This window comes from Nerophis ophidion, linkage group LG26, assembly GCF_033978795.1.
Source record: "Nerophis ophidion isolate RoL-2023_Sa linkage group LG26, RoL_Noph_v1.0, whole genome shotgun sequence".
Lineage (NCBI taxonomy): Eukaryota > Metazoa > Chordata > Actinopteri > Syngnathiformes > Syngnathidae > Nerophis > Nerophis ophidion.
The window spans coordinates 31,831,875-31,846,730 of record NC_084636.1 but is presented as its reverse complement, the minus strand read 5'-3'; the positions used below and the strand labels follow the sequence as shown (position 1 = coordinate 31,846,730).

Sequence of the window (14,856 nt, the reverse complement as noted above, 5' to 3'; positions counted from 1 at the left end):
ATGTTCCATATATTATTTTTTAAATTTTTTTCAAAAAGATTCAAATTAGCTAGTTTTTCTCTTCCTTTTTTTTTGGTTGAATTTTGAATTTTAAAGAGTCGAAATTGTAGATAAACTGCTTCAAAATTTAATTTTCATTTTTTTCCTGTTTGCTACCCTTTTAAACCGTTCAATTAAGTGTTTTTTTCATCATTTATTCTCTACAAAAAACCTTCCGTAAAAGGAAAAAGAATGTATGACGGAATGACAGACAGAAATACCCATTATATATATATATATATATATATATATATATATATATATATATATATATATATATATATATGGGCTTCACGGTGGCAGAGGGGTTAGTGCGTCTGCCTCACAATACGAAGGTCCTGCAGTCCTGGGTTCAAATCCAGGCTCGGGATCTTTCTGTGTGGAGTTTGCATGTTCTCCCCGTGACTGCGTGGGTTCCCTCCGGGTACTCCGGCTTCCTCCCACCTCCAAAGACATGCACCTGGGGATAGGTTGATTGGCAACACTAAATTGGCCCTAGTGTGTGAATGTGAGTGTGAATGTTGTCTGTCTATCTGTGTTGGCCCTGCGATGAGGTGGCGACTTGTCCAGGGTGTACCCCGCCTTCCGCCCGATTGTAGCTGAGATAGGCGCCAGCGCCCCCCGCAACCCCGAAAGGGAATAAGCGGTAGAAAATGGATGGATAAATGATGAAAAAAACACTTAATTGAACGGTTTAAAAAAGGAGAAAACAGGAAAAAAAATGAAAATTAAATTTTGAAACATAGTTTATCGTCAGTTTCGACTCTTTAAAATTTTAAATTCAACTGAAAAAAATTAAGAGGAAAAACTAGCTAATTCGAATATTTTTGAAAAAATAAGAAAAATAATTAAAGGAACATTATTAGTAATTTTTCCTTCCATCCATCCATTTCCTACCGCTCATTCCCTTTTGGGGTCGCGGGGGGCGCTGGCGCCTATCTCAGCTACAATCGGGCGGAAGGCGGTGTACACCCTGGACAAGTCGCCACCTCATCGCAGGGCCAACACAGATACACAGACAACATTCACACACTAGGGCCCATTTAGTGTTGCCAATCAGCGGTAGTAAATGGATGGATGGAATATTTAATACTATATCTTTATTTGCTTTTTTTTTATCTTTCCTTGACATGTTTTGCTGATGTCGGGATTTGCTCAACCTGATGTGTTGTTTGTTATGTTGAAAGTGTCTTGACTTTTGTGTGCATTATAAATGTATATTTGTTCCATTGTTCCATCCATCCATCCATCCATCCATCTTATTCCGCTTATCTGAGGTCGGGTCGCGGGGACAGCAGCCTAAGCAGGGAAGCCCAGACTTCCCTCTCCCCAGCCACTTCGTCTAGCTCTTCCCGGGGGATCCCGAGGCGTTCCCAGGCCAGCTGGGAGACATAGTCTTCCCAACGTGTCCTGGGTCTTCCCCATGGCCTCCTACCGGTTGGACCTGCCCTAAACACCTCCCTCGGATGCGTTCGGGTGGCATCCTGACAAGATGCCCGAACCACCTCATCTGGCTCCTCTCGATGTGGAGGAGCAGCGGCTTTACTTTGAGCTCCTCCCGGATGACAGAGCTTCTCACCCTATCTCTAAGGGAGAGCGCCTGCCACACGGCGGAGGAAACTAATTTCGGCCGCTTGTACCCGTGATCTTATCCTTTCGGTCATGACCCAAAGCTCATGACCATAGGTGAGGATGGGAACGTAGATCGACCGGTAAATTGAGAGCTTTGCCTTCCGGCTCAGCTCCTTCTTCACCACAACGGATCGGTACAACGTCCGCATTACTGAACACGCCGCACCGATCCGCCTGTCGATCTCACGATCCACTTTTCCCCCACTCGTGAACAAGACTCCTAGGTACTTGAACTCCTCCACTTTGTTGTTCACTTAAAAATTTTAAAAAAATAAAAACATCCGCTTTGGTCGGATTTTCCGTTACAGTTTACTGGGGATTTTACTTTTTGTGATGTGAAATATATGATTAAAATCAATTCGTTTTTAGGTGTAGATATTTTGCTCTTCGACACCAACAAATGTTTTCATAGAAAAAAAAACTCAGATAAACAAGTTATTTTTCATTGTTTTAATTTCCATTCGTGAATTGAAAATTAATATATTGACAAACTAACGAACGTCACCTTTCTGTTCGGCTCCCACAGGTCCCGCCCCTCGTTTCTAAAGAAGTGCGCGTTTTTCACACCGGCAACGTCGCACGGGCGGAGCAGCGGCAACCCTGTCGACTGTGAACCCCCTTAAACCCCACCTCCGCGGTCTCCGAACGGCCACAAACAAACGTAATAGAGCAACCCCGTTGTGGCTACGTCATGTGTTTCCACGCTTCGGTTCACTGTCGCCCGCCTGTCAATCAAGCGGAAATGCTTATTAATGCAGCATAGCCGCCGAAAGGAACGGGGCTCGACGTCAAAAGAGACCGCAGGTAAATCAAAAAAATATATATTTTTCAATAGAAAATGTTATTCGTTTTAAATGTCGGCTCTCTGTAACGTTTTGGGGCTTGGTGTCACCCCTCGGAGGTGTGTACACCCCGGCTAGGATGACGCTAGGTAGTGTTAGCATGTAGCTAGCAAAGGCTGATATTCCAGCAGGCAAGGTAGCTACTTAGCATTAGCTGCAGTGCTAATGCTAATGTTGTTTTTGCTGCATTATTGACACAAATGTTGTTGTTGTCAATGCGCCGACCGCTGCTGCCAGGCAGCATATGTTACACGCGGCACTGTTATCGAGGTTAACAGCGCCCAGCCAGCTAGCATATATGATGCTACCATCGTCATGTCATCATGAACTTACTGTTTGCATTCATAGATCCACTTCATATTTATCTATCTTTTGCACGAGTGGGTGCATTTGCACTGCATAAACACTCATCAGCTCACCTATTTTTTGCACTGCATAAATACACATTATGCACATCAGCTCACCTATGTCTTGCACTGCAAATATGCACATTATCCATCCATCAATTTCTACCGCTTGTCCCTTTTTGGGGTGGCGGGGGGCGCTGGAGTCTATCCATCTCAGCGGTATGCACTGTAAAAATATACACGATGCACATCAGCTCACCTATGTTTTGCACTGCATATATGCACATTATGCAGTGCATAAATACACATGCACATCAGCTCACCTATGTTTTGCACTGCACATTATGCACTGCATAGATACACATACACATCAGTTTACCTATGTTTTGCACTGCATATATGCACATTATGCACTGCATAAATACACATTATGCACATCAGCTCAGCTATGTTTTGCACTGCATATATGCACATTATCCATCCATCCATCCATTTTCTACCGCTTATTCCCTTTCGGGGTCGCGGGGGGCGCTGGCGCCTATCTCAGCATAAATACACATGCACATCAGCTCACCTATGTTTTGCACTGCACGTTATGCACTGCATAGATACACATACACATCAGCTCACCTATGTTTTGCACTGCATATATGCACATTATGCACTGCATAAATACAAATTATGCACATCAGCTCACCTATGTTTTGCACTGCATAATTACACATACACATCAGCTCACCTATGTTTTGCACTACATATGTGCACATTTTGCACTGCATGTATGCACATTATGCACTGCATATATGCACATTATGCACTGCATAAATACACATGCACATCAGCTTACCTATGTTTTGCACTGCACATTATGCACTGCATAGATACACATACACATCAGCTCACCTATGTTTTGCACTGCATATATGCACATTATGCACTGCATAAATACAAATTATGCACATGAGCTCAGCTATGTTTTGCACTGCATATATGCACATTATGCACTGCATAAATACACATGCACATCAGCTCACCTATGTTTTGCACTGCACATTATGCACTGCATAGATACACATACACATCAGCTCACCTATGTTTTGCACTGCATTTATGCACATTATGCACTGCATAAATACAAATTATGCACATCAGCTCACCTATGTTTTGCACTGCATATATGCACATTATGCACTGCATAAATACAAATTATGCACATCAGCTCACCTATGTTTTGCACTGCATATATGCACATTATGCACTGCATAAATACAAATTATGCACATCAGCTCACCTATGTTTTGCACTGCATAATTACACATACACATCAGCTCACCTATGTTTTGCACTACATATGTGCACATTTTGCACTGCATTTATGCACATTATGCACTGCATATATGCACATTATGCACTGCATAAATACACATGCACATCAGCTCACCTATGTTTTGCACTGCACATTATGCACTGCATAGATACACATACACATCAGCTCACTTATGTTTTGCACTGCATATATGCACATTATGCACTGCATAAATACACATTATGCACTTCAGCGCAGCTATATTTTGCACTACATTATGCACTGCATAAATACACATTATGCACTTCAGCGCAGCTATATTTTGCACTACATTATGCACTGCATAAATACACATTATGCACATCAGCTCACCTATGTTTTGCACTGCATAAATACACATTATGCACTTCAGCTCACCTATGTCTTGCACTGCAAATATGCACATTATCCATCCATCCATTTCTACCGCTTGTCCCTTTTTGGGGTCGCGGGGGCGCCGGAACCTATCTATCTCAGCTGCATGCACTGCATAAATACACTTTATGCACATGAGCTCACCTATGTTTTGAACTGCATATATGCACATCATGAACTGCATATATGCACATTATGCAGATCAGCTCACCTATGTTTTGCACAGCATAAGTACACATTATACACATCAGCTCACCTATGTTTTGCACTGAATAAATACACATTATGCACATCAGCTTACTTATGTTTTGCACTGAATAAATACACATTATGCACATCAGCTCACCTATGTTTTGCACTGCACAAATACACATTATGCTCGTCAGCTCACCTTTGTTTTGCACTGCATGTATGCACATTATGCACTGCATTAATACACATTATGCACATTAGCTCACCTATGTTTTGCACTGCATATGTGCCCATTAGGAACTGCATATATGCACATTATACAGATCAGCTCACCTATGATTTGCACTGCATATATGCACATTAAGCACATCAGCTCACCTATGTTTTGCACTGAATAAATACACTCTATGCACATCAGCTCACCTATGTTTCAAAAGTGCAACCCTGCTGCAGTGGGACATTCGTGTTTACTGATGAAAACAAGTAAATTTAGACGCAACCTAGTTGTTTTTGTGTCTAGCGTCAACATCCGATTATTTTTCATGGCGTTGCAAATGATCCCGATGAGAGGATCAAGTGTGAATACCAGACTGTTTACATTTAGCACCGTCCAGGGAAGATTCTATACATGACACTCCACGTTATGATGAGTGTGTAGAGCTTCATTGAGGACAGAACACGTTGAAATAATGGATATTTGAACAAGATGCCGCAGAAGTGTTGGCGCTAGGAATCTCCAAAACGGGGTACCAGGGACCCCATCAAGTCATAATAATGGGGTCACACGGTACATTTACGGGGTCCCACTTTTTTTGTAGGCGTTTTGAAAACAAATGATAAATGTATGTGTTATCCTGTTGTATCTCACATTCTATATTGTGTTTTGGGAAAAGGTTGTCATAAACGTTACTTAATTTATAAAAAAAAAAAAATAATAACACAAAAGAAAACAAATGCTGTATATGTGATCTATAAAACGTTTGGCGAATTAAAATGCAAGAAACTGTACCGCAAAGTGCATTACTTTTGAGGTCGAACAATAATAGATAATTAATCATTTGACCCGTCAAATATACCGTAATTTCCGGACCATAGGGCGCACTGGATTATAAGGCGCATTAAAGGAGTCATATTATTACGATTTTTTTCTGAATGTAAAAGACTTCCTTGTGGTCTACATAACATGTAATGGTGGTTCTTTGCTCAAAATGTTGCTTGGATGATGTTTTACAGACCATCTTCAAGCCGCTTTCTGACAGTTGCTTCCGGATGCGCCGTTTTGTGGGCGGTCTTATTTACGTGGCTCACCTTCGACAGTGTCTTCTCCCCGTCATCTTTGTTGTAGTGGTGTAGCGTGCAAGGACGGGAGTGGAAGAAGTGTCAAAAGATGGAGCTAACTGTTTAAATAAAATTACATTTTTACTTCCATCAACAATGGAGCACATCAAATGTGTCCTGTGAAAAAACATCCGACCGGAACTCTAATAACTAAAGTTCCTTGGGTGAATAATGTAACTCACTACACCGGTATGTTTTAGCACTTTCATGGGGAGTTTTTTGACCGATATAAGTAAGAAGTTTACACTACTTTATATTAGAAATGGCCCGAATACATTTACTGCTAAAACAATTTGATAGACTTTTGAGTGCCGTGCGTAATGTTCTATATTTTCAATGGAACATGTAAAATGTTGGTGTTGTTTACTTGAGACTTATCTCTTATGTCTGACTGCTATCTACTGGTCACACTTATAATTGCACCATGTACCAAATAAAATAGTGTAGCGTCCTGTAAGAGTTGGTACTGCAGGGAATTCTGGGTATTTGTTTTGTTGTGTTTATGTTGTGTGGGGGTGCAAATATTCTCCCGAAATGTGTTTGTCATTTTTGTTTGGTTTGGTTTCACAATATGGCACATGTTTATGACCGTATTGGCGATGCTTATGGTGTATGGTTGTTGAGTATGAATGCCCTTCATTTGCTTATACATGGGATGTTTAAAAGCAAAATGGTCACATGGTTAAAATCAAACAGAATGACAGCTTTTCTTGACATTTTTTATTTCAGACCATCCTCACTCCCTCCAACGCTTCAAAAGCATTGAGGTGGGTGAGCTCAACCATATGGTGCGAAAAATACGATCAACAGAATGCTAGCGGGAAGTGAAAATTGTTAAAAAAAAACAACAACAAAAAACGCGACCCGGGGACACGTTTTTATCATTTTAATGTGACCCACCTTGTCAATATTAATGTGACTCACTCGCCACGTTATTTTACATAGCCCTCTACGTCATTTTAATGACATTCCCCAAATCATTTCAAGTGGCCCGTCACATCATTTTAATGTGACCCTCCGTATCATTTTAATGTGACTCGCCAAATCATTTTACGTGGCCCGCCACTTAATTCTAACGTGTTCGGCCACATCTTTTTATTGTGACTCGCCAAAGCATTTTATGTGGTCCGTCACATAATTTTAAAGTGGCCAGCAACATCATTTTAATGTGACTCACCGGTCCGCCAAATCATTTTATGTGGCCCGCCATTTCATTTTAATGTGACTCGCCACATAATTTTATGTGGTCCGCCAAATCATTTTATGTGGCCCGCCACGTCATTTTGTGTGATCCGATCAGTCATGTCCTTTTATGTGGCCCGCCACATCATATTAATGTGACTTGCCAAATAATTTTATGTGGCCCGCCATGCCATTTTTTTGTGACTCGCCAAATAATTTTGTGGTCAATCACATCTTTATAAAGTGGTCTTTTAATGTGACCCTCCATGTCAATTTTATGTGACTCGCCACGTCATTTTTAGTGGTCCATAATGTCCCTTTTATGTGGCCCGCCACGTCATATTAATGTGACTCGCCAAATCATTTCATGTAGCCAGTCACATCTTTTTAAAGTGGCCAGTCACATCTTTTTAAAGTGGCCAGTCACATCTTTTTAAAGTGGCCAGCCACATCATTTTAATGTGACTCTCCAAATTATTTTAACGTGACTCGCCAAATCATTTCTTGTAGCCCGTCACGTTCTTTTAAAGTGGCCAGCCACACCATTTTAAGGTGACCCTTCACGCCATTTTAAATGTGTCTCGCCACATAATTTATGTGGCTAAGTCGCATTTCTTAATGTGACCCCCGCCACGTTTTTTAAAAGTGGCCCCCCACATCAATTTATGTGTCCTGTCACATATTTTTAAAGTGGCCAACCACACCATTTTAATGTGACCCTTCACGTGATTTTAATGTGACCCGCCACATTTTCTGAAAGTGGCCCTCCACATAATTTATGTGGCCTGTCACACCGTTTTAATGTGACCCTACACGTCATTTTAAGTTTACTTGCTACGTTATTTTATGTGGTCCATTAAATTATTTTAGGTGGCCATGTCATTATGTCACTCGCCAAATCATTTCATGTGACCTGTCACATCTTTTTAAAGTAGCCAGCCACATCATTTTAATGTGACCCTCCATGTCATTTTAATGTGACTCGCCAAATCATTTTATGTGGCCCGCCACTTAATTCTAACGTGGTCGGCCACCTCATCTAAATGTGGTCTGCCACATCTTTTTATTGTGACTCGCCAAATAATTGTACGTGGTCCGTCAGATCTTTTTAAAGTGGCCAGCCACATAATTTTAATATGACTCGCCACATAATTTTATGTGGTCTGCCAAATCATTTTAATGTGACTTGCCAAATAATTTTGTGGTCAGTCACATCTTTTTAATCTGGCCAGTCACACCATTTTAACGTGACCCTTCACATCATTTTAATGTGACTCGCCAAATAATTTTATGTGGCCAAGTAGCATTTCTTAATCTAACCCCGCCACCTTTTTATAAAGTTACCTCCCAAATCATTTCAAGTGGCCTGCCACATATTTTAAATTAGCCAGCCAAATCATTTTACGTGGCCTGTCACATCATTTTAATGTGACTCGCTACATAATTTTTTGTGGCCAGGTTGCATTTCTTAAAGTGACCCCGCAACAGTCTTTAAAAGTAGCCCTCCACTAAATTTATGTGGCCTGTCACATATTTTTAACTGGCCAGCCACACCATTTTAATGTGACCCTTCATGTCATTTTAACGTGACTTGCCAAATTTTTTCAAAACTGGCCCTCCACAACCTTTTATATGTGGCGTGTCACGCCATTTTAATGTGACCCTTCACGTCATTTTAATGTGACTCGTCTCATCATTTTATGTGATCCGCCAAATCATTTTGTGGCCTGCCACGTCATTTTAATGTGACTCGCTAAATAATTTTACGTGGTCAGTCACATCTTAAAGTGGCCAGTCACACCATTTTAACGTGACCCTTCAAGTCATTTTAATGTGACTCGCCACATAATTTAATGTGGCCAAGTTGCATTTCTTATTGTGACCCCCGCCGGCCCTCCACATCATTTAAGTGGCCTGTCAACATATTTTTAATGTGGCCAGCCACGTCATTTTATGTGAACCGCCACATTTTTCAAAAGTGGCCCTCCACATAATTTATGTGGCCTGTCACATCATTTTAATGTGACTCCCCACTTAATTTTACGTGGCCAAGTCACATTTCTTAATGTGACCCCGCCACATTTTTTAAAAGTGGCCTCCCACATCATTTTATGTGGCCTGTCACATATTTTTAAATTGGCCAGCCAAATCTTTTTAATTGGCCCGTCACATATTTTTTAAAATTGGCCCTCCACATAATTTTTGTGGCCTGTCACACCATTTTATTGTGATCTGTCACGTCATTTTAATGTGACTCGCCACATAATTTATGTGGCCAAGTTGCATTTCTTATTGTGACCCCCGCCGGCCCTCCACATCATTTAAGTGGCTTGTCAACATATTTTTAACGTGGCCAGCCACATCATTTTATGTGAACCGCCACATTTTTTAAAAGTGGCCCTCCACATAATTTATGTGGCCTGTCACACCATTTTAATGTGACCCTTCACATCATTTTAATGTGACTCCCCACTTAATTTTACGTGGCCAAGTCACATTTCTTAATGTGACCCCGCCACCTTTTTTAAAAGTGGCCTCCCACATCATTTTATGTGGCTTGTCACATATTTTTAAAATGGCCAGCCAAATCTTTTTATTTCTCCCGTAACATATTTTTAACATGGCCAGCCACATTTTAAAAAAATGGCCCTCCACATAATTTTATGTGGCCTGTCACACCATTTTATTGTGATCTGTCACGTCATTTTAACGTGACTCGCCACATATTTTATGTGGCCAAGTCGCATTTCTTAACGTGACCCCACTACGTTTTTTAAAAAATGGCCCTCCACATCATTGTGTGTGGCCTGTCACATATTTTTAATGTGGCCAGCCAAATTATTTTAACGTGATCCGCCATATTTTTAAAGTGACATACTACAGCATTCTATTGCAGCCCGCCACATCTTTTTAATGTGATTCTCAATCTCATTTTACTGTGGCCCACCACAACATTCTATTGCAGCCCGCCACATCTTTTTAATGTGGCTCTCGACATCATTTTATAGTGTGTTACACATCATTTGATGTTATTGTAGTGTGGAATTTAAGAGAGTAAACAGACTTATGCCTTTCTTTAAGTGGCGGTGGAGTGGTAATTGTTTGACACAACAACTCAGATATGGTCAGACTAGCGAGCAGTAGAGAATATGAAGTGATGTTTATATTGGTGTGTAGTGGTTTGAGCATGTTTAACAGAACTTGACGATTGAGTCAGTCGCTCATCCATCAAAGTGTTCATGGAACTTGTTTCCTGCCGATACTGCCCACCCCGCCTGGTCCTTCACCTTCTTCTTCTTCTTCCTGTCCATGTTTCCTGCAGGCTGGCAGTCAGGAGAGGAGCGGGGAAGATGGCCTCTCCATCGTTCACCCTGGACGCTCAGCAGAGGTTTCACGACAAATGGCTGAAGGTGGACTTACAGGTGCGTGGTGGAGGAACTTTCCCTCAGACACCGAGTCACACTCTTTTACTTGGCCCTGCACGGCCTGGAACTCATACGCCTCAAGAAAGCACCTCATTTTTTTCTTACTGCATGTAAATGTTGATCTTTTATCATACATGTACTGCACGCAATCACATGTTACTCATCATGCTAAAAAAATATATTGTCATACACTCAAACCATTTTCTTGTTAAAATATAAAAAATACTTTTTATCTGCTTGATTCATGATTTAAAAGAAAATTTAACAGTAGAATTGTGACATTTTCTGTGTTTTTTTTACAGCATTTTACTCCAAATGGAAAAAGCATTTTTTGTGATAACGCTTAACAGTAATACACTGTAAAATATGCAGTTGTTTTTACTTTAGAAAACTGGCTGCTCAGCCAGTTTTACAGGGAAAAAAAAATTTTTTTTAGTCATGTAAAAAATCAATCAATCAATCAATCAATCAATGTTTATTTATATAGCCCCAAATCACAAATGTCTCAAAGGACTGCACAAATCATTACGACTACAACATCCTCGGGAAAACCCACAAAAGGGCAAGGAAAACTAACACCCATTGGGCAGGGAGAATTCACATCCAGTGGGACGCCAGTGACAATGCTGACTATGAGAAACCTTGGAGAGGACCTCAGATGTGGGCAACCCCCCCCCCCCTCTAGGGGACTGAAAGCAATGGATGTCGAGCGGGTCTAACATGATGCTGCGAAAGTTCAATCCATAGTGGCTCCAACACAGCCGCGAGAGTTCAGTTCAAGCGGATCCAAGACAGCAGCGAGAGTCCCGTCAACAGGAAACCATCTCAAGCGGAGGCGGCTCAGCAGCGTAGAGATGTCCCCAACCGATACAGGCGAGCGGTCCATCCTGGGTCTCGACTCTGGACAGCCAGTACTTCATCCATGGTCATCGGACCGGACCCCCTCCACAAGGGAGGTGGGGACATAGGAGAAAGAAAAGAAGCGGCAGATCAACTGGTCTAAAAAGGAGGTCTATTTAAAGGCTAGAGTATACAGATGAGTTTTAAGGTGAGACTTAAATGCTTCTACTGAGGTAGCATCTCGAACTGTTACCGGGAGGGCATTCCAGAGTACTGGAGCCCGAACGGAAAACGCTCTATAGCCCGGAGACTTTTTTTGGGCTCTAGGAATCACTAATAAGCCGGAGTCTTTTGAACGCAGATTTCTTGCCGGGACATACGGTACAATACAATCGGCAAGATAGGCTGGAGCTAGACCGTGTAGTATTTTATACGTAAGTAGTAAAACCTTAAAGTCACATCTTAAGTGCACAGGAAGCCAGTACAGGTGTAATATGATCAAACTACAGTTAAAACAGTAAAATGATGTTTTACTCTTAAAAACTGTACTAAGCAGGGATGGGGATTTTCTGCGAATCCGCGGAATTCCGCCGATTTTGGCGCCGCCAGGATCATTTCTGTGAATCGTTTAAATCCGGAGAGAAAATTATAGGGGGGGTTAGGTACTCGTGGTTTTTGTCTCTGCCAGGCATGTGATTTTTCCGTCTGAAGTCGGAATTCCGTCTTTTTTAATCTCGGGGGGGGAAAAAAGTGTCGACCAATCAACTACGGTGTAATATTATATTATGCCGTAGTTGATTGGTCGATATGTTCCTTGTGACCAATCAGGACATCTGTTATGAATGATGACGTCATTACCGCCATTTTCCAAACGTAAACGATGTCGGTTCTCGAGAGAAAGGACTCTTCACGAGTAAAATAAATTGATAAACATGTCAAAAATAAGTTTCGATGGGACTGGATGGAAAGGGAAATCACTGATACTGTTGGGAAAAAGGAAGTTACGACTTTGTTTGGCAATTTTATTCGGAAAATCGATCGTCCCGGAAAAGTTTTGTGCACGTGGTGTCATGATAATATTGACTATGGATCACGAGGTTTCAAGGCTTTGGAAGTACATGCGAAACCCCAAAAACATATGAAACAACTTGAAGCAAGGAAAACGAACTTTTCACTAGCTGGTACTTTTGGACGTCAACCGAAAGCGAGCAAACCTTACGGACTTCATCCTTTGTTTACATCGACAACTGCCGTAGACATCGAGAGGAAAGATCCACCCAAACAACCCACTTTTGTTGCAGACAGGGTAGTTAATAATGAGGTAAGCTAAAAAATATTTGCTTGCGAAATACGCATGTTTGTTTTAAATATTAACCAATTGCTTTGCGAAATACAAATGGCTTTTTCTAAAAAATAAAAAGCCACGTGAAAATATATTAGATAGATAGATAGATAGATAGTACTTTATTTATTCCGTCAGGAGAGTTCCTTCAGGAAAATTAAAATTTTCAGCACAATCCCATTCAAGTTTAGACAAACATTACAGGGAGACAGAACAGGATCGCTGACGGGTCTGCCGGCTTCCAGCGCCCCTTACAAAAAAGATGAGATAAAGGTAAACAAAGAGGGGGGGTGGGAGGAAAAAAAAAAAATAGAAGATTAAAATAAAATAAAAAAATCGGTCTAAGCCTGGGCCCTGGAGAGGAGGTGCAGACTGAGGCCAAGGGAAAAAACAAAAAAACAAACAAACAAAAAAAAAAACTCATAGCCATGGTACACATCCCTCTTCCAGGTGTGTAAGAGGGAAACATCAAACATCAAAGAACACAGAGGACATTAAAGCAGCAGATACAACCAGACACTTCTACATACAGCTATGAATAAAAAGTAAAAGAAACATATCCACTGTGGTGGCCTCTGGGGTGTTCTATGCCATCGTCCGCTGGGGTGGAGGGAGCATGGCCAGAGACAGGAGCAGACCCAACAAAGCAACCAAGACAGCCGACTCCACTCTCGGCCAGTGTCCAGTCCACATGGATGAGCGAGGATACGTCCAAGGTGACTGAGGTGTCCGACACCTGCTCACCCAGCCAAGACACCATGAAGCCTCTCCGTCCCAGCGCTCAGTGCTAGCTCCGCAGCCCTGTCCCCTCATCCGCATATTATGACATTACAGAAATTGAAAGAGTCGCATTATTGATTCCAGTTAAAAATTTATTTGAAATAAATTTGCATGTAATACTAGAGGCAGAAGTTGGCAGTGAAATCCCAAAAAAGCTACAAAAGCAGAGACCAAAAGGAAAATGCAGTCTGCTCAGAAATTTGCAAGGAAAGCTTGTGTTAGGGCTCTCCGAGCAAGTAAATGTGTGAAGTGAACTGAAGTAATGTGGTAATACTGTAAATAAACTGTAGATAATAACACTCATCAATGTGACACCTGTGGATGTGGAATGAAATCAAGATGTAAATATTAGTGACTAAATACTGTTGGGACTGAACCATATATAATCATTAGGATAATTGGGGTATATATGTTCTATTGATGTTTTCATGTCTTTAAACACTACAATATTTTCTTCAAATGGTGCTGTCTTTGTTAATTTTAGTATGTTGAATTGGTGAAAAACCAGGAGCTACGGGGGACTTGCCCCCCTTGTCCCCCCCACCAGGGCACCGCCCTGGACCTGGCTGGGGGCCTTCATCCCCCAGACCCCAATATCGTCGAAGTAGACGAACTGATCAGCAAATTCATCGCAAAGTGCGATGAACCGGGACGTGCTCAGTGCTTATATTGCAAGGACATTGTGGACTATGGATCTCGGGGAAAGGGGGCACTCTTTGACCACGCGAAATCGGCTAGGCATCTAAGTAAAGTGAGTTTACGGAGAAGAATACTGGTTAATCCATTTGTAGGCCTATTTTTGTCTATAATCCAAAAGTGTGCAAGAATTTGATATATGTGTAAACTTGTGTACATAAATTTCACCAAATGTTACATTTTTATGAAAATATTTGCTAATAAATGTGAAATTTTGGTCAGGAGGATTTTGTTAGATTTTGACTCAAAATAGCAGGAATGTTCATAACTTTTATGGACAGAATTTCTAGGCGCAGTCAAGGCGTTGAGGGGTTCCGGTTTGGTGGCCGCGGGATTGGGTCTCTGCTTTTTGCAGATGATGTGGTCCTGGATCGGTTCGCAGCCGAGTGTGAAGCGGCCGGAATGAGAATCAGCACCTCCAAATCCGAGTCCATGGTTCTCTCCCGGAAAAGGGTGGAGTGCCATCTCCGGGTTGGGGAGG

The 14,856-nt window shown here is 41.5% G+C and overlaps 1 protein-coding gene across 7 annotated transcripts in view; it reads left to right on the top strand.

Moving 5' to 3' along the window:
- The first annotated feature begins 2,259 nt into the window (after positions 1–2,259).
- The window catches only part of herc2 (HECT and RLD domain containing E3 ubiquitin protein ligase 2), a 274,014-nt gene continuing 261,417 nt past the window's right edge, over positions 2,260–14,856 (top strand). For 5 of the 7 annotated variants that reach the window (XM_061888265.1, XM_061888269.1, XM_061888267.1 and 2 more), the window contains exons 1-2: positions 2,261–2,475; positions 10,615–10,714. In XM_061888265.1, coding sequence (XP_061744249.1) covers positions 10,643–10,714 — 72 coding nt within the window. In that variant the 5' untranslated portion in view covers positions 2,261–2,475; positions 10,615–10,642. Of the gene's footprint in view, positions 2,476–10,614; positions 10,715–14,856 lie in introns of all 7 variants that reach the window. The other 2 variants (XM_061888270.1, XM_061888266.1) reach the window with 1 other exon arrangement.